Source organism: Amphiprion ocellaris, chromosome 4, assembly GCF_022539595.1.
Source record: "Amphiprion ocellaris isolate individual 3 ecotype Okinawa chromosome 4, ASM2253959v1, whole genome shotgun sequence".
Taxonomy (NCBI): Eukaryota; Metazoa; Chordata; class Actinopteri; family Pomacentridae; genus Amphiprion; species Amphiprion ocellaris.
This window is the reverse complement of record NC_072769.1, coordinates 35,041,064-35,065,568: the sequence shown is the minus strand read 5'-3', so window position 1 is coordinate 35,065,568 and position 24,505 is coordinate 35,041,064. Positions and strand designations below refer to the sequence as shown.

The window sequence follows — 24,505 nt, the reverse complement described above, 5'->3', positions numbered from 1 at the left end:
CCGGCTCCGGCCACAAGAGGGCGACGTCGGCTCGTCCACGCTGCGTGTGGCCGGAAGTTGTGACGGCGTGCTCCGCTAAACAACCACAACAATGAAAGCCATCGTTCAGAGGGTCACCAAGGCCAGCGTGACAGGTAAGATGTAGCCCGGGACAAGCTGGCACGGATTTAAAGTGGAGCTAAACCGAGGCTAACAGCTAACGGCCGGTAACGCCGCTAACTGAGCTAGCTGGGTTAGCATTAGCATGAATGAAGCGGAGGCAGGCGGGTCTCCGAGCTGAACTGAGCCGGTTACAGCGCTGCTAACTGGCTGTTAAAGCTCCGAGGGAGCCTGTGGAGGTTATTTCACCGCATTAATCCTGAGACAGTCCGATATAGTGAGAGCTGGGTGACCGGACCGACCGAACATAATGACATCCAGCCGGTCATCTGTCAGTCTGTGCTGCTTCTAACCGGAGAGAACAACAGCAGCAGCAAAGTGTTTTACCATTTAACCAAGCCACTCTTCCGTCTCTGTAACTAATTTTTTTTATGTTTCATAACAGCGTTTCTCCCAGTCGACTCTGTATTCTAGTAAAATTTTCAGATTTTAGATAATTTTGCTTCTTTAGCTTCTCTCACACTAGTAGAAAGAAAACATCCAAAATAAACATTCAGACGTTTGCTTTACTGCACTATGTCTATTTGCTGTGCCAGATTTTTATTACAGTACATATACCTTCGGGCACTGACCTGAAATGTGTTTTTTCCTCGCAAGAAATTTTCACTTCATCTACTCTTATGTGCACCAAACCTTCCACTGTTACCCCCGTCTGTGATCTTTTTTTTTTTTTTTTGCAGAGGTATTCCTTTATTTATCAGTCAGAACCAGATTTACACAACATTTTAATCCTACTTCCTTACAGTTTAAGGAACGATAAAGTGGCATTCAAAAATCATTTTGGGAAGACAAAATAAAACAGAAATTCTGCAAGGCATTGACTTAAACCGACTCTTTTATTTTTAAATAATTGAAAAATATAATGAGAAAGAAAAGAAGATAAATCATAGACAGAAATATGAATTTAAATCGAATTCAAACAAGAAAAGGGCAAGAAAAACAGTCTCAGAACTGTCTGTGTTTACTGAAAGTGAAACAAAAATGGGAAAGGAAGGGAAAACTCAGGATAACCAAAAAGGAATTGGAGAGGTTATGTGAGATGCAAGAGGACGCTTCATGGTCAGGTTTATGGAGAGTTTTGTTGGAAAAACCTCATGAGATATTTAATTTTCTCTTCTCCAAGGAGACGTGCGTCTTCTGAATCACGTCACTATGATATATTTTGCCCATTATTAAATTCTTTCCGACAGGAGGTTTGTAAGATTTTTAAAAACGTATTCTGCAGGGTTTCTGCAGGGCATTAAAAAGCATTAATAGTCATTAAATTAATTTTATGAAAATTAAGGCCTGCTTTCTGCAGTTTTCAAGAAAAATATTTGACTGTAATAATAATATATCATTATAGACTGCAATCCATTAGATATGTGCATCTGTCTAAACATGCCGAAGCATTTCGATAATTGTTGTGTCGGGTACAATTGACAGAAACTGCAGGTTTTAAAAGTGGCTGGCAGGCTGGACCAGGTGGAGTAGAGCTGGGAAATGGGGAAATGCAAATTCCACCAAAAATGGCAAGAAAACATGGATTTCAGAAAATGGCTGCAGCCCGTGGGTGGTCAGGGGTGGTTTCCGGAATCAGAAATAGTGAATTGTAGGGACAGTTTTCATATAAAAATCATCTTTTACAAAAAAAAAAAACAAAAAAAAAAAAAAAAACCCAAACCCGTGTAATTTGTTGAGTTCACGGTCGTGGCATTAAGATTTTTACAGTATAGCATTAAACTGGCAATAAAAAGCATTAAATTGGTTGATTTCTGCAGAAACCCTGTTGTCTGGACATTTTATTTGAACTACAGCCCTTGTACCCTAGTGAACTGCTACCTTTAATGCAGGATATTTACTGCATGTTTTATGTACCTACTTGTGCATATTTATTAGAATACAGTAAGATAGTAGGAAAAATGCTACCAAAAAGGAGGTTGTATCTGTCCAAGTTATTATTGCACATGATTGTGTTAATATTGCAGTTTGTCCATTAAAACATTGCACAAAAGTTCAATATTGACCATCGTGGCAGAGTTAGTGCAGTGACAGCTTTGGGATTAAAACTAGATTTCAGTTTGCAAAATCAGCAAAAGCATCTCAACAGAACAAGGCGAAACTCTTGCAGTGGACAAAAAAAACTCCTATTTCCTGCTGAGTCCCAGCTACAGATCAGCAGCAGTGACAGAGTGGTGTGTATGTTCAGTATGTTGCTTCTTTGTGAAGAAGGATTCACACTGCAGCAGGATAATGAACCCAATCACACCTCAAAGCTTTGAGGATGAACATGAATAACTAAATTGCCATCATTAGTCCTTGAAAGAGTCTGAAGTGTGACTCATCCAGCATCTTGCGTTTTCCTGCAGTGGGAGAGGAGCAGATCAGTTCAATAGGACGTGGACTGTGTGTGCTGCTCGGTATTTCAGTGGAGGACACCCAGAAGGATGCTGACTACATGTGAGTGTTGAAACTGCACTTTGACTTCATTGTAACCAAGTACATGTTTGGGGTTTAAAATGACCCATTATACTTCACTACAATTTATTTGACAGATGTAGTTTCTGGTTAGTTTAGAAATCAAGATTTTAAGATAACATAAAACTTTATTAATCCCAAAGGAAATTCTTGCACCAGATATTGCTCAGAAAAAAAACATCATCACGTAAGAAATGCAGTGCCTAAAAAGTAATAAGATGTAAATACGAAATAAAATAAGGCTAGATTAGAACAGTAAAAAGTAATGCTGGAAATTATACTGAAGTACTGAGTAATATCAGACATAATAATGAAATAATGAAATGAAATATTGTACCTGAAAAATTAAATAAAAATTAAATATTACACATGTAATTGAAATGTTGCAAATGAAAATGAAATGTAAACACGAAGCTAAAATATTACACCCGAGGCATTAAAATATGATATATTGCACATGAAATTAAATGCAGCATAAATGCTACACTTTATTAATATCATATAAAGAGTGTACAGAATGTGAAGTTCATTTGATAAACCAACTTAGGGCTAAAATCATTACTCAATTAATCGGTGTATCTGGATGTACCTTGAAAATTGTATTTTTTTAAGTGTCAAAATTACAAATATTTTATAGTTGAAGCTTCTTGAAGTATTGTAACTTATAATACTAGTGTCTAGCTCTATTATTATATTAATTAGATGCATCTCTTTAATGAATAACACTGTAGAATTATTAAGTATGATTGTGAAGCACAAATTTAAGCTACTTTACTTGAGTGTTTTCTTCAATTCACACTGTACTTCTGCTCCACAACATTTCCGAGGAAAATAACAGCGATGGTGTCTGTTTAGTTTAGAAATTTATATTTTAATGTCATATAAAGACATGACAGTCATGTATGAAACTGCATTAAAGCTCAGTGTGTCTGGGTCTATTTTGAAAGTATAATTTGTTTTTATCCTAAAGTGACAAATATTTCAGTTTTAACTTCTCAAAGTACTGTAACTTAAAAAGTGTCTAGCTGTAAAATTGCATTAATTAGGTTAATATCCATAATAAACAACAATTCAAAATGTTTTGCAAAGTGTGTTCAACTGTGTAAAACAGTGTAAAAACATTTAAATTACAACTAAAAGTACAGAAAAGCAAAACGTCACGGTAAGTATGACTCCAATGGGACCCGTCCAAAAAATCTTGAGCGCAGAATTGTTAAAAAAAACAAAAACATATTAACTGCACAGTTCAGTGCTGCATAGTTCACTGTTTTTAAATTATGTTCTGATGTGCAATTTTTTTAAAAAACAAATTAACTTCAATGATACAGAATTACAGTTTAGCAAAATATACATGACTTTTACTTATGAATCTTGCATTACCCAATGTGATACTTATTTATTTTTTATTTATTTTATTCATTTATTTGATCAGGGACCATGTAATTATCATAGAACACATAGAACTGATGCAACGTGATATTGTAGCTCTGACCATAAATCCTGGTAGTGAATCAACATGTTTTAGTCCGATATTGATCGCACTGATCAGAATCAGCCTCCTCACAGCTCCTGACTTTGCGTTTTCAGAGTACGTAAGATCCTGAACCTGCGGCTGTTCGAGGATGAGAACGGCCGAGCGTGGACCAAAAGTGTCATGGACCGGGACTTTGAGGTTCTGTGTGTGAGCCAGTTCACTCTGCATTGCGTCCTGAAAGGCAACAAGCCGGACTTCCACCTGGCCATGCCTGCAGAACTGGCCCAGCCCTTCTACAACAGCATCCTGGAGAACATGAGGAGCACCTACAAGCCAGAGCTCATCAAGGGTGGGTGAAATGATGAACTATAGCGTCCTGCTTTTTGCATTCTTCTCCTGGATTTAGTCTAAATCTCACCCTTTTGGGTGGTATTCCTGAACATAATTAGATCAGGTATTGAGAAGCTGATACCCAGTTTGTTGTTTGCAAGGAGCAAAAATTATGAAGCAAATTTGATCCTCAGATAACGACAGATTCAACAAATGTGGGAGGAAATTTCAGTATAAATTTAAAAAATCTCCATTTCTTTATTTTCTTCATTTATGGCCATAAACTTAACTATTTTACTGTTCAGAGTCAGAGCTATTTCAACAATTTCTTCCCTTACCTTGATTGCTAAGGGCTCTTTGACGCTGACTATAAGGGTTTTCTAAAGTGTAAATCCAAGATAAGCAGCAAAACCTCAATATTTTTTTAAAAGTTTTTTTGGCCTTTTTTCAGCTTTGCTGGATAGGCGCAGTGAGAGAGAGACAGGAAACAGGCGAGAAGAGTCGGGGAGAGACATGCAGCAAAGAGCCGTGAGCGGGAATCGAACCCGGGCCGCTGCGTTGGTGACCAGCCCCTGTACATGGGTTACCCGCTTAATGCGTTGAGCTATACGGACGCCCCGCAAAACCTCAATATTTGAGGGAAGGTTTTGAGGAAATCTTAAGACTTAAGGGGATTTCGTGCATTTTTTTTTTTAAATTCTATTAATAAATTTCCCCGTTTTGGGTGTCTTACGTAGACATTTTACATACACATAATCACCGATTTTGACCATCCTTTCTGCTGCTAAAACTCCTCTGACCCAGTGGTTCATGGACACAGGACCCCTGGGGATGTCCTGTGGCACCGGGATGGTGGCAGTGAATTCTGTGGCTCCTGTGGGTTGCAGGGTGGGACCTACCTAGAATCAGGCTTATCCTGGCACATCCCACAGATGCTCAGTAAGATTTGGATCTGGAGAGTGTGAAGCCCGAGGGAACACCTTAGCTCTGTCATGTTCCCCGGGCCATTCCTGAGCAGTTTTTGTGGTGTGTCGGGGTGCGTTGTCTTGCTGAGGGTGGAAACTGGCATCAAGGACTGCTGTTGCTGTAGGGGTTGAGGGGTTGCTTGACCTGCTTTGTTTAGGTGGGTGGCACATGTCAAACATCTACATCAATGTCAGGACTCAAGGTTTCCCAGCAGAATGTTGCATTGTAACATGATAATCGATGTTATTCACTTCACCTGTCTGTGGTCATAATGTTGTGGCTGATCGGTGTATATGACATAGATCAGATATTAAGGAGCTGATTTTGTGAAGTCAGAGTTGAAAAATAGTCCCAGTTTGAAGGGTCATGGTGAAATATGGAAATGAGAGGCCAGCTGTAATAGAGTCTCAGGAGGTTATGGGACTTTTCTCCTTACTTTAGTTGCTAAGGGATTTTGTGCTCATAATTTTAAGGGATTTCTTAAGTGTAAGACCGAGAAAAGAAGAAAACCTTTTGTACTTCAGTGGACATTTTAAGATAACAGGAAGTAGAAGAGGATGTTTTGGGCTCTTTTTTTCTGATTTACTCTGAAAACTGTTTGATGAACTTCCCCCCAAAAAAAACAAGATGATAAGCAAACCTTAAATATTTAAATAAACATTTTCAGGAAACCTCAGGGGGAAGACTTAAGGGTGTTTTGCGCGTTTTTCTGATTTGGTCTCAACTCTACTGACAAATTTTCCCCTTTTGAGTGTTTTTCCTAAACATTCTTTATTGTCAGCCTTAGAAGAGATACTAAAAAGCTGATGTTTTGAAAAGTGGTCCCAGTTTTAAGGATCGTGGTGCAAAGTGTGGAGGTCAAAACAGAATAGAGTCTTAGGAGTTTGCTGGACAACAAGGCTAAACACTTGCAGCTACTTTATTTGGAGCTAATTAAAAACAAAAGTGTCGAGGGTCACCATTATCGCTGCCCACTCGTAGCCGTGGAGTCGTCCCCCTGCTATTTAATTGCCATCTCAGTGCAGCAGTTCAGGCGGTGGATTATCGGCACTGTGACGCTCTGGCGGTGACGGTGGCAGCGAACTGGGTCAGCCCACCAGGGAGCAGGTGCGGAGAACACCTTGTCCCAGCAAGGGAGGCATAAGGCTTCCTAATTAGTCCCCCCCTCCAGAGAGGAAATACGATGATGCAGCGCTTCTCTGTCGGGGCCCACGGCTTCATTGTGCAGATGGTGTCATTAATCTCAAAGACCCGCTTCAAGAAAGGAGAACATTTAAGCTGAAACTTACTGTCCTCGCACAGCCCCTTCGTCTTCTGTCCCCAATGTCTCAAAGGCGGGATGACGAAACACCAAGTCTGCTTGTGTTTACTGTTTAACTGTGCTAACAGATGAAATGGATTGATCAGACGTCTTCTCTTCTCACTGCTGCTTTGTCTCGTTTTTACAGATGGGAAGTTCGGCGCCTACATGCAGGTCAGCATTCAGAACGATGGGCCTGTTACTGTTGAACTCGCGTCTCCGACTGGTCCCACAGACCCCAAACAGGTAAAGCAGGAAGCTCATCAGTGGATGCAGTCTGCTTTTTACCACATGGAATCTAATTAGCATAAAAAGCACCAGCTACTTGCACAACGCACCTTGGGTTTCCTCCTTAGCCGGCCCATTTTGTAGCACTTAATGGTCTGGCTACACTTTACTAGAAAGAAGAAAAATACTGGCTTGTTTGTATGTTGAGGTATGCAAAGGATGCAGCTTGATGTTCCTTTAAAATAATGATGAGTGCAGTTATTTCAATGGATAAGTCATTAAAATGGCAAATTCACCTAAAACACTAGCAGGGCTGCCTCACCGCAGAACATAAATTTTCAGCAAAACTTGAAATTTTCAGTGTGGAGTGTTGCTGTTTGAATGGAGAGGAGAAAGCCACCCAAAATACGCAGCCAGAGGCCAAGATTATTCAAGGTTTCATTTCAGTTTTTCCTCAGCTGACTGACTTTCTCCATGGTACACAAAATGTTTCCTTACTAAATTCATTCACTGCATCAAAAGAGATTTTGCCATAGTGCATTTGTCATATTGTGTCATAATAAATCATTTTCTGGCATACTATATAGTATGGGTAGTATGGCCATTGGAACAAATCCCAAATTAAGAAGAAAACCTTAAATACTAGCGAACATTTTAAGGGATTCTTAAGGATAAGACTTAAGGGTGTTTTGTGCTCTGACTTGCGGTTCTTTCTGGTTTAGTCTGAATTCTGTTAATGATTTCCCCCCTTTTTGGCATTTTTCATCAACATCTTGCATATATAACATGGACCAGCCAAGGAGCTTTAAGTAAAATACTTAAAGGTGTTTTGTGCTACCGGCCACAGACTCTTTGGTGAAGGTTTTGTGAGATTTTCTCTGAGTTACACATCATCTTCAAAGCAAGAATATTAAAAAATCCATTTTTTTAATTTCAGATTTTTATTCTACTAGTATAAAAAATAATGATTAGCTTCAGCTCTTTGCAAAGCTTTAAGTCATGTGATGTGTTGAGGAGTTCTTTTATTTCTAATGTTGAACACTGGGTGGTGATATTTGCTCTTGTGTTGTGTTCCGTGGCTCTTTTTTCTTTAGAGCGCAGCATGGAAGAATAAACAAGGATCATCCAAACACCGCATTGTAGAAGCTGCTTGTTATTTTCCACTTTGTTGTTTAAGTGCAAATTATACATATGACTCGAGCTCAGCCTTATTTCAGAGGCTGACATCAAAGTTGTGCTCGCAGCCACCCAGTTTTTTTAAGTTGCAAGAAGAAAAAAAAATGCAACTGCAGGTCAGGAAAACATCTGCACAGTTTTTGGGTTCCAAATAATTAATTTAATTCTCTTCAAAGGCAGCGTTTCAGTCCAAAAGACCTTTCTCAGGAGTGAATCAAAGAGTAAAAGGGGCATTTTTTGTTTTCTTGTTGCCTGCTGACCAGCAGGTGATGATGATTTGATTACTGCCTCTTTTAGAAATTCCTCTTTGATACTTGCGTGAGGAAAATCTGTGTTGCCTTTGAAGAAAATACTTTTAAATTAAATTAAATTTGTTAAGTTAGAGCCCAAAAGTGTGCAGACCTTTTCTGACCTGCACTGATGATTAAAAACATACAATTTGAATTGGAATTCCATTAATTTTATTATTTGAGTGGTGTGCAAGATGTCTATATTTCAAAGTACCAGTAACCGCATTGCTCACAGGCCCACAAATGCGCCACAGATTCAAAAAGAAATGAAACTGCATCCTGCTAAATAATCAGCTGAAGCAAAGGATGGAGTGTGTGCTGTTGGGATTTTATATAAATAAAGGATTGAAAGTTTGTGTGCATTGTGAAAAGTGTCGCTCATCGTGACAAACTCAAAGAAACATCGCCCACCTCTGCAGTTCCCCTTCAGCTAAAAGCGCTTTTTAGCTGGTTTCATGTCACCTGCTCAACACTGAGGAGCGTTTAGCAGCTAAAGAGATGTAGGTTTGTCTCGGGAGGCTGAAAAGTAACTTAAAGGAGAACAAAACAAATAGTGATGCTGCTCTGTATCTGCTGGATGTGTAATTAGGCACCTGTTTGCTCATATGTCCACCATTACTGCTTTATTAGTGCAGCTGCAAGTGGGCAAGAAACAATGAAGGATGATCCCAGTTTATTGGAACCTGCTGCAGTTCCCATTAATGTCTGTTATGTCTAGTAGAACACAGAAATCAGATGTCAGCCTTCATCTTGTTTCTCAGTTTGTACATCCTTGAATCCTCTTCTCACGTCTTATTATAAGGGTATAATACAAGAGAGAAGGTTTGAGGCAACAACATTTAACTGAATGAGACATCCTTGCTTGGATGCTGTTTGTTTTAAAGCAACGTCAGTTAAATACAACACGTAGCACAGCTGCATCATCTGTCCAGTTTTTGTTATTTATGGATCTGTCAGCTGAAAAGAACAGTTTTCATTACAATTTACAGTATTTATTCATTTTAATTCTCTTTACAACATAGCACAATGTGACAGGAATAACCTGATTTTTATTTGCGACGTGACACGCAAATAAGTATTGTACAAATAAAGTGACATGTATTGTGTTTCACGATATGTTTCATATAAACGCATTAGTCCTGCTCCCAACATGGTTTGTCGCCTCTTAGTACATAATAGATGCTGAACAGACTACGCCCAATGAGACGGCGAGGATACACCTGTGCATTTTTGCTCACAGCCTCCTCGAATCTCAAGATGCCTTTTAAGAATTAAAAAATAGTTCATGGTTGCGCACTGAGATTGATTTTTGGATCACAGGCTGGAGGACAGCGGAGACAAGAAGGCTCAAGGTCGAGAAATGAAATTTACTGTCGCGTGCTGGTTTGTTTCCATCAGTAACTCTGACTTTCAGAAAGCTCAGCAACTACTGGACAAAATCAATATGTATAACATTTTCCAACAAGTGTTGCCAAATCTGGAAAAAACTGGTGATGCTACATAGTATAGATATTTATATGTTACCTATTTTCTTTATGTCCATCCTTATCTCCTCCTGCTCTTCAGAGGATAACTCCTTGAATTTTTGTCACAACTGTTGGTCGTAGCTGCATCACCAGTGACCTCATGGTTATGTCGAGGAACGCAGAATTTTTAGATTTTTACAGAATTTGGTTTGTGCTAACAGATTATTTTTGACATTTAAAAAAAAAAAAAAAAAATAGAAATGTAGAGTAAAATTATTCTGATGAAATATCACAATTTAAAGCTGAGGTTTGGTTAAGTTTCTTTCCTGTGTCCATTTCTACCCTCAGTCCACATAAAAAGTGAACAGCTGTAGTCCACTCAAACACATACTCTCACAATAACACCACATACATAACAACAGACTTTGCTTATAACATGTAACTAAGTACTGAGACTTGACTCTGGCATTTTACAGCACAGCCTCCTCATTTATGTTGTGTGCAGCGGTTTTATAGTGTGCTTTATGTTTTTTTTAGTATAGTAATGTAATGTAATGCATGTCTTTTTAGCTCAAAGCAGAATGGCACTCCAAATGTCATTGTGTCCTCAATACAATGACAAAAAAGGTTTTCTTTTCTATTCTAAGTTTCCCAATTGAATCACAGATAAGTAGTTCAAAAACCATCCAACAGTTCTATGTTTTTTAAGGTTCTAGATTTCAGATTTTTTTTAAAAGACAACTTGCTTTTCAAACCGTTAGGGTTAAAATACCTTGTGTATGTCACCAAGGACCCATTGACCCAAATTTAAGAGTTGTTGCTTATTTTTTAATATACCGTGTCTACCTCCAGCAGTAATTACAGTACTAAATACTGTAGAAATAGTTCTGAGCAGTTCTGAAGCTGAACATGCTATGTACAGCCTGCAGTTCAGCTGAAAAGTCCCTGAGTTCTTGTCACATGACTGTTGGTTTGTGGTTGTGCTGAGGAGAGCAGAATGTTTAGTGTTTTTTTATGATCTGTTTGGTGCCAATGGTTTATGCTAGGCAAATTGTTAAAAGAGATGTAGAATAAAGGGATTTGATGAAGTATTAAGATTTTACGCTGAAGTTTGGTTAAGTTTTGCAACAGACAGGTATGTCACAGAGGAGTAGTTGAAGAACCATTGGAAATGTGAAAATCCGGAAATTCTTTCTCTTTTTACAGTTTCTGGAGAATAAATGACGTCATTTCAGTGACTTTTTAAAAAAACAACAAAATGCTTTTCAAACCTGGCAGCCGTTTTTTGGGAAGTAGAGGGTTAAAATATCTTGTATATGTCATTAATGACCCACTGATTCAAATTCAAAGTATATTTTTTAATTTACTCTGCTCTGTACCGATGAAGAATGAGGGGTGAATTGAGCAGTTTTAGAAAGACAAAACAGAACTTTAAACACTAAGCAACAATCACGTCCTGATGATTGACGTGTGCCTTTGCCACCTCTTCCACCCTTCACCAAGCCGAACTGATTCACTGTGTTCTCACTCAGTCGCGTAGTGGAGCTGAAAGTCCCCCGACTTGGCTCAGTCGAGTGTATGAGCGATGTGGGCGACAGGCTGTTATGTGTGGGCTTCAGATGATTGGCAGCTCGGGCCCACATTCGCAGGCTTTGGGGAGCTCGCTGCAGCCGCTTCACCCTCTGCAGCGCCGGCCAGGCTCAGAAATACTGTACGTGTACTGTATAAAACCAGCCTAGATGCTTTGTTCTGAGCTGACTCTTGGATTCTGACACTGTGCACTAGAATCAGAAAGGGTTACTGTGTAATTTGACTTTGGCTGTTTGAAAGGTTTTCATTAGCAGGTGACTTGATTCATTTTGTTTCTTATGATAAGCTCAGTATTGAACCTCAAGACTCTTTTGTAGCGGCCAGAAAGAGTAACAGAAGAATGAATCAGATGTCTGATAAGATTCGGCATACAAAGCTATTGATTTTCATGAGCAATTTCTGGTTGTTTTTTTTTCTACTGTCACATTTTTCCTCACTGTTGGCTCATTTTTCCACTGCAAGATAAAGACTCTGTGCCTCTGTGGAAACGGAACAACCGTGAAGGAGAGAGAACTCAAAGCTGTCCAATGTTCTGTGTGACACAGTTATTCTGAAAAAAGTTCAATTTCTTTGATTGATTTTGACAAAAAAAAAATCTTGAAATCAACATGTATAGCATTTTCCAAGTGCCCACAGGTGTTACCAATACTGGGAAAAAATATTGAGTTGACATGCTATCGACATTTTTGCCACTTTTGAATTTTTTTTTTTTTTTTTTTTAAATATTTTTTTTTGGCATTATTTTTTTGATAGTGTTTAATAGAGAGGCAGACAGAAAAGTAGGGAGAAGAATTGGGGGAAGAAGTGCAGTAAAGGGCCATAAACTGGAATCAAACTCCCGAACACCGCTGCATTGGGGACTATAGCCCTTGTTCATGGACCACCCGCTTAACCAGTTGAGCTATCTGGACGCCCCACCACTTTAGATTTTTAATTTGCTTCCATGCTTGTCTCCTCTCTCTTCTGTGTAAACACAACCTGCAGTTCAGCTGAAAAGTCAGAATTTTTATAATGTAACTGTTGGTCTCCAATAACTGCATGGTTGCACCAAGGAGTGCAGACTTCATTTTACATTTTACAAAATCTAATTAGAGTGAATGTATTTTGGTAAATGTTTTTAATGGGAGTATGTAGAATAAAGCTATTTTATTTACATTTCTCAATTTTAAGCTCAATTTTTTGATGGAAAGCTGAAAATCTGATGATTCTATTTATATAGTTTTTGGCTCTGATTAATGGCATAATTTTGATGATTTTTTGAAAGATAACGCCTTTCAAACTTGCTGTTAGCTTTTGGGGTTCAGAGTGTTAGGCCATGCAAAATGAATGACAGATATTTCCTCGTGGTGACAACGATGCTCTTCTCTCAGCTTCTTTCCTTCAACATCTAAATGAGGTTCATGTATCCATCTTCCCAAACTGACTCTGCTCACTGTGGTAGAACCCAGATAAAGTCCTGATGCCTTGGCTTCGGGCTGGCTTTGGCTTGGTGGGCTTGGCTCGCGAGCCCAAGGGGAGGGATATTAAGCAGTCCTCAGAATTTTAATCTTGTCTGTTTGGGATGTTTTGCTGTGGGGGCCGAGGAGCCAAAGCCAAGGCTGAACATGAGGGATAAAAGGCCAGCCAATAGGCTAAGCTTGGCACGGTGGGGAGGAGGGGAATGAAGCAACAGCCAACAGACACTGTTCCTTTCTTTCCATGAATCATGGATTTAGTCCACTGCAGGGTCAAGCAGCTAGCAAACAATGGAGTTATCCAGAGCAATGAAAATCATCCTGTTCTCTGTAGGCTGCGTTCGATAGCAGCGTCGTCCTGAATTTTTCTGTTTGTTCATCTTTTTTGTTTTTTGATTTGAGGTCTGGACTGAAACCCAACATGCACTGGAATTATGTAACATCTGATCATGTTCGCTCAGGCTTTCGACAGGTTCAGAAACATTGATTACTTTATGGCATGGATATGTTTCCTCACAGTGTCCAGTTTGTAATCAGAACGTTTGTGTCCCCAGCAGACCTGGCTTTGATACTACAGCATGTTTAAGGCTTTGGCTTTTTTTGGTGCTCTTTAAATAATGTAATGTCTTACGCAATGCTCTTGATTTTTAACATGACATTTAGTTCATAAATATTTCCCCGGCAGCCATAAAAGTTTCAGCATCTGTGTTTACAAGCCTCCTTCAGATGATGCGTACCTTCATCACTACAGTAAAAAGCACAGCGAGGACGGAGGAGGAGGAGGAGCAGGAGGATTTGATTGGCTTTGCGTGAGAGTGAGTGCATCCAGTCACAACAATAGACTCATTGAGGTGATCATATGACAGCTGAGAATAGCAGCGGTCATGTATTCACGGAGCGGTGGCCTGCCGTCGCTCCTCCTTTGTGTAATTAATTATACTAATTCTTATGCATGTTGGGACCTCTGGGCCACAACTGAGCACTGCAAAGGTCATGATCTGCAAGTCATGATGCAGCATGTTCACGGTGCGACCACTGAGACTGATAAAGTTTCGGCTCAGCCAAAAGGGGAAATGTTAGATTTTACAAGTTAAATTTCAGAAAAAAAAAATTTCTCTTAATTCTTTTATTGAGAGTTTAACACTGAAAAGCTCAGCTAATGTGATTCACCAGGACTGTGTGGATGCAGCATGTGTGCTCACATAGTATCTATAGTAATATTATTAACAAGTTAAAATATCTGCTTGATTTACTCCGCATTCTCCTTCCAGGGACTCTCTTAATAATAATGAAAATGTGTTCTTGGTTATCTTGTTTTGTGTGTTTATAAAATAAGTAAATAAAAACAGCAGTCCACAGTAATGTATATAAACCACAATACTGCATCGATAAATAAACTATAATGTGTTTAACTTGTAATAACGTTGGACAAACTGTGCAATCCAGGAATCAAATAATGCTTATTTTAACCTGCTGAGCCCTAGGCAATTTTGTGGGTTTTTTTTGCACCTGCCATGTTTTTCCTCACTGTGGGATCCATTTTCACTGCAATATAAAGTCCTGCACGTCTATGTAAACAAAGTAATCAAGGCTAGAATTAAGGGGAACTTAAACATGACTTCTGTGCAGTATGACACAGTTCAAATTACAAATATGTCCTAACTGAGGAACCACTAGTCGGCTAGTTTAAACTCTGTGTAGCTTTGCTTACTCACTGCTTCTAGGTGAACCATTCAGAATAAGCAGCTGAATTCTTATTTATTTTCTACAGCTGCTTCTGCTAACTCTAAAATGTTTGAGCCAACAGCATCACTCACCAAATGTTCTGCTCTTGGCTGCAAGAGTGAACACAAGTCTTCATGCACTCCCAACATTCCTGGACCTGAACATCCAGTGGATTATTTTATCACTGATGGAAATGTCACCACAATAATCAGAAAATCTTTAGTGCAAGCATGTTGTGCAGCTAATGTAATCTTTGATGGTACACTGACAGGTCAGGAAACATTCAGAGACGGTGGAAACTTTAATGTAAACTGAGAAACATGGACGGGTGGGTTATGGTGTTGTGCTTCAGTTCAACCTAAACTCTGCTGCTGTTTACATCTGTTGACTTCTCTCCTGCTCTCTATGTTTTAATACAGCTAAATTCACATTAAAGCTGTTCCTATTTACATTGTTTTCTGTTTCTGCTGTCATGGAACAAAACAAATATGAAATAGTGACTGAAATGCAGCCCTTTAAGATGCAGCCCTTTAAGACTACATGTTAACCAGCAGTCATTTCCAAGCTGCTGTTCTGCAGCTAAAACACTGATTTTTGTAACCACAAAGTCTTCTGACAAACTCACCAAACACCAGAGTTAAAGACGTGACTGTGTTGTGAATTCTGTGATATTTCTGTGTCAAGTGATCATTCAAGGAAAAACTTAGAAACACTAGAAAGTCCTGATCTCACACACGCATTCATGTCTGTGTCAACTTCTACAGATTCAGAGAGAGTCTTCTTCCTGAAGAGGGCATATACAGCAGCAGTTCAGTTGCATTTAAAGCTACTGACACTGAAACGGCCTGTTTACAACAGGACTCAAACCTGGAATTTTATTGGTATTTTGAGCTGAAAAATTGAAAATCAGATTCTGTGGGCATGTGACAATTTCATTAATTTGCTGAACGGGGCACAGTACTAGAACTTTAAGTGATGTAAAACAAAAAAAATTCTGCCTTTAAACAACTTTAAACTGAAAAAAGCAAGTAGTGACTATTTCTGCCATAAAAGGTACATGATTAGGACACATGAAAGAAACTACTTTAAAGAACTTTTTCCGTTTCTGGTGTTTCCTCAGCTGTCAAAGCAGGAGAAACAGCAGCAGAGGAAGGAGAAGACGCGCTCCAAGGGCCCGTCAGACTCGAGCAGGGATAAAGGCGCCCTACGATCCCGTCAGGACCCCAACGCCAGCAGTGGAGCGGAGGGTGACGTGTCATCGGAGAGGGAGCCTTAGGTCAGCAGGGTGAGATTAAAAACACATCCAGTCCGTTACAACAACAGGTCCTTAAAACACCTCATGTGTCTTTACTTTTTTTCTCTGAGGTAATTAGACACCTTGGTTATAATTTAGCTTTGAAGTGCATGTGTATTAATTTTATATAAAGGTTCAGTATGTTTGATACTATTTAAGATCATTATAAATTATCAAAATACAGAAAATGCACAATGCTTCTACTTCTTAATCACACTTTTGTATACTTTTTTCTCTCTTAACAGCTGCTTTCATTTTTTGTTTTTTCACCAATGCAAGAAGCAGAAAACTAAATATTGTTTTTTGTTAGTTTCTAAGCGTTAGGAATAGTAATGCCATGAGCCAAAGAAGTTGATGAATTGAACCAAGAAATCAAAGAAACGATCCAGTTTAAACGTGTGAAAGTGTCTGCGACCGACACAGCGCTACATGCGCCTGTGTGCTGATGTGAACATGACCATAGCTTCATTACTTTTACAGAAGGGACAGCTTGCTGTTTGACGTGATCACCTGCATATTCATCCACCTGTTTGTTTACAAATGCAAAGCTGTGAATATCTTCCTGCACAGTGTATGTTGGTGCAGTAGAGGTCAGAGCAAACCAGATATCCAGCATTAAAAGGGCTTTTTCTGTGTTGTAGCAACTGTTACTATCTGTATTTAAAGCTGGCTGTTCAGATGAAGCAGCATCTGGATTTGCAGACAATTATGTTAGCAAGTAGGTATCACTGGATGGAGTTCTTTAATGCAGTTGGCTAATATCTGTGTTTGTCTTTGAGTTTTTAGCTCATGCTTTTGGCCCAAATATTCACCTTATGTTTCCCCAGGATGCTACAACTGAGATGGAAAATACAAAATTACCCATAAAGACACCCAACAAACATTAATGGGAAACATGCCAGGTTGAGGAAAACCAGAATTATTCTTCAAAGGCTGATTTTATGCTCGTTTAGAGGTTCATAATTTTTTTTGTGGGTTCTCTGAGAATATATTTACATGCTATAGTGTTCCAAACACACATTGTTTTTCTCATACTGTACATTGCTGCAGTACCTTTTCTTAGCTTCTGTCTCTTTATAACCTAGATTTCTGAAAAGCACAGTTTGCTCTTATTGGTCAGCTGGTCTGATATAAGCCAGGTAACACTGGCTACATACCACAACCACTGACCTGTACAAATTCCAGGGATGCGTTCTTTGAAGGCTACATTTGAATGAAAACTGACAATGACAAGCTGAAGGTTGGGCAATGTCAAAGGTTCCTAGAAATGCATCGATTATTTCATGGGCCATGAAGGATGTAGTGGATGGATGATTCATGACCCAACCTGCCACATGAGACTTTGAAAATATGGTGGACTCTGAAAACGGAGCAGCTGAAGATTACGTTATAAATGAATGTGCTGGGTAACCTCTATTTCTTCTAGTATTTGAAAAAACACGAGAACAAAAAACAAAAACAATCAAAATTTCAACCTCATCATGTCAAAACAACTAAAGTCTAGGCTTTTGCCATGGCTGTCAACTTCAGCTGTCAAGTATGAAACAAGGACACAAGGGTAGTGACACGAACAGCTGGTGATGAAATTAGGAAGTCCTCCCCAAGCCAGCTACACAACCTTTGCATCTTTAGAAGGATGAAACTCCCGAACAGGGAAACGGCTTATGAGTATAGGCCGAGGGATGTAGCTCAAGCACAGGCAGCTGTCATTAGGAAATATAGCAGCTCATTCTTTGTTTGACGGCAAAACTAGCCACTCGACAAGAGTTGTGCAAATATGTTACATGATGACGTAAATAGAAGAAAATCTTCAATTGAGGCTTTTCAAACATGTAAGGAGCAGAGTTTTCTGTGGGAGGTAATAATTCCTTATTGCATGAACTTTGGAAGCTCTCAGGCCTTTTAGATGCCTCCAAAAAGGAAAAAGAAAACCCAAACGTAGAATATGGGCTCTTAAAAGTTGCACGAGCATGTTGATCTTATTCAGAAAGGCTGTTACGGAACATTTCTATGCATAAACTATCCACACAGTTTATACTATCCATACTATTTATAGTGTTCATACTACTAGTAGCACTATTTATCTCTACCTGCAGACTGAGATAACTTATTTCTATTATTTTTATTATATCCACATCCTTGTATTCGTGTATTAGTGTGTTCATACCACTTTATCTGTGCTATTCATTCTGATTATGCTGTAACATACTGTATATACCATATTGTAAAAAATGCACTTTACTGCTAAATTGCATTTTGTTGTCTTAGTATTAATCTTATATCATCTAATATCGAACTGTATGTTTTTATATGTTGCAGATTCTTTGTCTGAAAAGGAATTTACTTTAAATTCACATTTTCTTTTGTACCAAAGCATATTCTGTATTAGCAAGTGTTTATTTTCCTAAATTTAGTCATGAAATGTGACAGTTTGACTCGTAAATTTGCAGAGAAACAAACACATACAGCTGTACTTCTGTGCAAGAGACTGCACCATTGTTATTTTTTACTTTTGTCTTTTGCAGCGTCAACAGTGTAGAAACAATTCTGCCTCATTAATTATATTAGCGAATTGTGTCATGTGCAATATGGCAGCTTTAAACGTGCAGTGAGAAGCAGTTTGTCTGTTTTCCAGCGTCTCCTTCTCTTGTCTGCTGTCTTTGTTATTGTTGACGTGGTGAAACTCGGCAACGCTCATGAGAGACAGACCTGTTTGTTTCCCTGCTTCATGATGAGGAGGAGGAGGAGGAGGAAGAGGGAGGTTGTTCTTATTTGCCTTCAGTATTTGTTTACTAGCACAAAAACAGACGAGTTCTGGGTGAACAGAGTCAGGGAGGCATTGAGTCAGCTCCCCCCACTGAGGCTGCTGCTGCTGTTGCCTCCCGTGGCTCAGCTCGTCTCCCTGTATGAACCCTGTGGCAGACACGCAATCAGCGGATATGCCCTCAAACTGGCACTTCAACAGTGGTCGCACTTCCTGATCCTGTTCATAGACGTGGATTAGGGCACTAGCATGTTGGACAGCATCTAAAAATTGGAGGTGTTCTGACACTCGCATGCCAGTCAGCCTGCCCTGTCCCAAACTCTCCGGCAGCAGGGGGCCTTACTCTGTAATCCCCAAGTGCATGTTGGGTAAATATGTGCCCCAAGACTTGGAGGCTTCAGCAGCTTGTTATATAAGGCCGTTTTTGTCTGACAGAGAGCCAGAGATGGGAAAAAAGAGAGGGAAATGAGGAAAAAAAGAAGAAGATTGTTTGATAAGTCAAGAGAGTTATTTGGATTTTTTTGTGTGCGTGCACAGCAGTCCTGGTGGGAGGACGAGGTGGAAGAGGGACATTTGGATGTAAGAGAGATGTCAGACAAGGGCCTTGCTCGCTTGGCTCTGTTGCTGCATATTTTAAAGGGGGAATTGGTGCTCCCAAGGTTTGCTTTGCATGACTTAAACATGAGCAGTGTGTGCTTCGCTCCGAACAAGGAATTTGGGACAGTCCTGTGTTATCTTCTCTGGTGTTACTTCATATCTGCAGCTTTCTCATTTCAATATAAACAACTTAAGAAGGTTTGCTGCTCATCACACAGACAAATTCCTGTACTAGTTTTGCAGAATTGACAGAGAAATAGTCAGAGTAGATGTAACTTCTGTTTTTTATTTTAAATGTTTGCTTTCAGTGCTTTCTTACTTTCAATATGATCTGACAATATAACATGCAGACTTTATTATTTGGATCTGTTTACCTAAAACAACAAACTGCACTAATCAGTTTCTTCAGGGCCAGCAAAGAAAATTTTACTCGACTGCAATCATATCTAATCTAAAACCAATTCACTGGTCACATTATCTGTAAAAGAATGCGCTGATTGACTCGACCTGCACCCCTTTAATTCTAAATGAAGGCAATTGTTCGCCACACTTTACATCGATAATTGGTTTTTAGCTTGTTTTAATGGCCATAAGTAGCAAAAAATCTAAGTGAATCTGTCTCACTTTGAGAAAAGAAACGACACTAATTCATCTGAAAAATTTACATTTATTCAGATTTGTCACTTGATTCTGTTTACAGATGTAATTAAGGAGAAATAAATGACACCCATGAATTAAAACCCATGAGTGTTTTGCCATTACAGCCATACTTGTTCTGGTTTGAGGAGAAGCTAGTAATAGCTTAAGAAGTTATTGCTGTGTAACTGAGTTAACCCTAAACGTTTTCTGGGCTTTTTATTTAAAACTCCAGTCACCTTTTTACTTACTGTGGTCTCATTTTTCACTGCAATGTAAAGTCATGCACCTCAATTGAAACAGAACAACAATTAATTTTTTTTCATTTTAATAATATTACAAAAAGCTAGAATCAACTTGCACAACATACATTTCCAAATGCTCACAGACAGGGGTCACCAGAACTGGATAGCATGGTGGCTCTACATACTATAGATATTGTACTACTTAAGTTGTTTACTTGTTTCCATACTTAGCCTACACAGCCTGTAGTTCAGCCAAAAAAGTCACTTGATTTTTTTCACGACTGTTGGTCGCAGCTACGTCAGTAATGACTTCACAGTTGTGCGGAAGAGCACAGGTTTTGTGATTTTACAGAAAGTGGTTAGAGCAAACAGTTGATATTTGGTGAACTTTTTAACGAAACATTTAGAATAAATGGATTTTTGATGAAAAATTGTAATTCTCAGCTTAGATTCTGTAACGTTTTCTGACTGAATGACAGCTCACAGATTATTAAAGTACTGTTGAAAAGGTACAAATCCAATGGTTGTTTCTCTTTTTACATTTTCTGACTGATAAATGGTTTAATTTAGGTGATTCTTAAAGATAATATACCTTTTAAACCTGCTGGCAGGTTTGGGGGTATGAAGGGTAATACTTTGTAGTTATTATTACATTTGTCACCACTGTGCCCATAATTCATTATGCTTTAAGTTGTCTTGTACTTTATCCAAGCCATTATTGACTAATGATAACACAGACGAAATGGCTGTTGTGTTTTCTCTTGTGCAGATGTTGCACTGGGGACGTGACGGTGAGCCCAGTTTCCTCAGGAAGGTCTTAATCCTCAGAGACTCTAACACCTGATCACCAACTGTCCTCCTTCTGTTTTGGAAATCAACAGGATTCTGTCGCAGAACATCGTCCCCTCGCTGGTGTCCTCGGCCTCTCTCCTCCAGAATCAGATAGGTGTGGCAGAGACGAAATCCAGCCACATGACAGCACCCAGTTTTCTTAGATTTATGACCAGAGATTGAACATGGGCGGCATTGCACGGAACAGACATCAACAGTGCTACACCGTTTGGCCCAGTAGCTTTGTGTACTCTCTTTTTCCCACGCACTGCCTTTCTTTCCATGTTTCTACTTCTATCTGTCTCTGTCGCTCTCTTTCAGACTTCCCCTGCCTGTTCCCACTTAATCTCTGCTTACAGACATGGCACTGACCCTGAAGCATAGCTCAGCTCCAAGTCCTTGGCTTATAGTGCCAGCACAAGAACATCAGGGCAGTGGGAATATGACAGCCTCTCCATATTGATTGCAGCAATGACACCACACCATGACCGGCACAGTCACATATGTGCAGTTGTTTTTTAAAGCTTGCTGTACAGTTGGGAGTTGACTGCATGTTTTAAGGTCAAGCTGAACTTGCTACAAGAGTCTGCAGTGTAAATGACACGTCACTCACTGGAAAAAGGAAAAGAGGCATGGTGTATAGGTAGCAAAAAGGAAAAAGCCTTCACATTTGAACAGCAAGACACATTAACTTTCTAATATCCTCTTACCTGCTGCATGTATAGAAACACCTTGTGATGCACCTTGACTTGGCAAATTAGCCTCCAGACATGCAGCAGAAAAAGTGCGTCGCAAACGACAATTTCCAGGCTAAATAACTTCTTACCTAATGCACTAAATGCGACCGTTAAAAAATCTCAATCTTCGAAGCCACTGCTAACACAAAACACTAACAGTACTAGCTTACAGGCTAATACATAAATAGCTAGTTAGCCAAATAGCTCAAAAACAACATCAGATTGTTGCTAGTTGCTAACAGCTGTGGTTGTTACTCCTTGAAGCCACTGCTAGCACAAAAAAATAGCCTTCAACTTTGAACGACACGCATTAGCTTTGTCACTATTGTAAAGTCCACAGCTGTTAGCACTGTAATCATCCAGTGTTTAGTAGTTAAGTTTTAGCTTTATAGCTGATGTCCTCTTTTCCGTGTGCATGCATGGACACGTCTTGTGTTGCACCTTGGTTTGTTAAACTAGCTAACTAACAAATCAGGGGAGAAGTGCACTGCTGACAATGTTGGTTTACAGGCTTATAACTACTTGGCTAAACTTAATTAATATGAAATCGTTTAAATGCTATCAGATGTGGCCCTTACTTCTCATTATCACTGCTAACAAAATGCAACCAGTCTTTACCTTGTGAGCTACAGTTAACAGCACAGCTTTGCTGACATTGCTTGTTTAAACCGGCTCAGCTGTCATTTGAACTATTTTTGATCCCTAAAATCACAATTTTTCTGTTAATATTAAGCACATGGGAGCAGTGTATTGTATAATTATTTTGCCCAGATATTAACTGCAAAAGCTGTTGTCTAGTCATTATTTCAGCTGGACTTTAAATCCTAACATGTCACCTGTGTATCTCAGTCTGTTTCTTGTTTCGTTGTTCCACCAGACCTACTCTGAGGAATTGATTGTTGTTCAGGGAGGGTTGAGCCTCGCTGATCACTTCAGATTTAGCCGATTTAAAACCAGGATTGAGTGGCTGCGACTTACTGAGTCAGTTTGTCTCAGTTACCTACAATTCACCTGTGTGAAGAGGGACAGCTGTGCTTCACTATCAGTGAACATCAGCACCAGTGTGAGCAACACATCTACTATTCATGTTTCTCATTGTGACACTGTCCTGCTGTCACCTGACGGATCTGAATGTACATTTTGTTGTCGTTTTTATAAAGATGTGAACGGAAAAAGAAGCCGCTGCTGTGTTTCTGAGAGTTTTTCATCCGTTTCATTCTGCTTGTTTTATTTATTACAAGAGCAGAGGTGTTGTTTGTCCTTATTTCTTCTTTCAGCATCACCACCTGGTCTGTCTATATTGTCCCAACTTTTTTTAGTTCATGAAGCTATTCCTGGCCTACCATACCATATCCCCACCCCTCTTCTTACTCGCTGGTGCTGAGCTGAGGTTTCTCCATGTTGCTGCTGTAGCCTGGACCTGGGAGCTCTCAAAGAGGGAAGATATGACCTAGATGTGTCTGCTAGCCACCTAGCTTTGCTTCAAATTGGGCTAGAACTGCAGCTTTCCTCTGCAGTGACTGCATTGTGAACCTGATGCCAGGCAGGTTTACAGTAAGAGCAGCACTGTGGGGCCTGGGAATATTGATGCGCTGTACCAGACATCTCTTAGGGATGCAATCGATCAAAGCTGCAGCTCGAGGTGTGAGGAGGGAGTGTCGAGTTTGAGGGTTGTCTCTCTGTGGAATCACCTGCGTTTTTAACTCGACTGTTTGTGTGTCTTTGTGAGGACATCCTGGGCTGCAGGGCAGGGCAGTGGGAGTGGGTGCGGTGTCAGGCGGACATGGGAAAGTGGGTTAAATTCCAGGCATTCTCCTACATCTGAAGCCGCACTGTTTCTGGTTTGTCTTTTCTGTAACTTATCTTACATCTTGTGTGTGTGTGAGAGCCCTTTGCCAAGCCCACTGGCTATGGAAAAACAATTTAACTGGATTTAATTTGTTGCCCCCCTCCTCCTTTCTCTTCCCTCCTTCCCCTCAGTTTTTTTTTTCTTTTGTGTGCGTCTGGGAGGTTGGGAATTCATCTTGTTTAGTAACTCCATGCTTAGTCCGAGCTCGCTTTGCAAGTCAGGCGGGCCGAGTTTCATGGCAGCTTCAAGGCCTCGAGTCATGTCTGGACTTTGTTTTCTGTATTTGAGAGTAAACATCATCCATCTTACTTAGAAGAAGGTTCTTTAGGCCACATAAAACTGTCATTATTTGTCCTCTAATCTGATGGACAATTCTTTTCTTTGCTGCCTTTCTTGTCTTTTACTTGATCAGCCGTCACTCCATGCTCTAAAGGGTTAATAAAGCACAATGAAACCAGTTGCCTAGAGCTCTGACCACTTTTTCCATTCTTGCTGGAAAGTTTCCAGTGCTATTTATATGAAACCTCAGGCCCGGCAATCAAGAAACCCACTTTATCCTAAAGTTCTGTCTCGCTCAAATCGCTGCATTAAAAAAACATCAGAAATGGCCGAGACGCTCTGGAATCTGCGGTCCGTATCTGCTTAGCGAGTGACTTTACAACATGTACAAGCTTTCACTAGTGAAATAAATCCGTAACTACTGTTGTGTAACCAAAGAAAATACTACAACACATCTAATCTGTGCTGAGCTTGATGTCTGAGGAAAACCAGAAGCTGTCTTTTATGCGGGCCCAGAGGGAATTCTATCACTTTTGGCTGGAATATTGACATATTTTAAAATGATAACATTATTATTTGTTTTAAGGAGTAGCTGGAAGGCAGAACTAGTGTTTGGCTGCTGCCCACAGGGGTTTGTGTGAGGGAGCATTATTAGTCC

At 39.7% G+C, this 24,505-nt stretch overlaps 1 protein-coding gene across 4 annotated transcripts; it reads left to right on the top strand.

The window, feature by feature from the left end:
* dtd1 (D-aminoacyl-tRNA deacylase 1) lies at positions 1-24,025 on the top strand. 4 transcript variants are annotated; one of them, XM_023269314.3, is made up of 7 exons: positions 1-134; positions 2,508-2,598; positions 4,204-4,439; positions 6,835-6,932; positions 15,736-15,891; positions 20,921-20,942; positions 21,033-24,025. In XM_023269314.3, the coding sequence occupies exons 1-5, from the start codon at positions 92-94 to the stop codon at positions 15,889-15,891; spliced, it is 624 nt and encodes a 207-aa protein (XP_023125082.1). In that variant the 5' UTR covers positions 1-91; the 3' UTR covers positions 20,921-20,942; positions 21,033-24,025. The 4 variants fall into 4 exon arrangements, with proteins under 4 accessions (XP_023125082.1, XP_023125080.1, XP_023125081.1 ...); XM_023269312.3 differs by having other exon boundaries at positions 15,736-15,900; XM_023269313.3 differs by having other exon boundaries at positions 20,921-24,025.
* Positions 24,026-24,505: the final 480 nt, after the last annotated feature.

Coding starts and splice junctions, on each gene's coding strand:
- dtd1 (XM_023269314.3), top strand. CDS start 92: ATGAAAGCCATCGTTCAGAGGGTCACCAAGGCCAGCGTGACAG. Junction 2,599..4,203: donor CAGAAGGATGCTGACTACAT/GTGAGTGTTGAA, acceptor TTGCGTTTTCAG/AGTACGTAAGATCCTGAACC. Junction 6,933..15,735: donor GTCCCACAGACCCCAAACAG/GTAAAGCAGGAA, acceptor GTGTTTCCTCAG/CTGTCAAAGCAGGAGAAACA.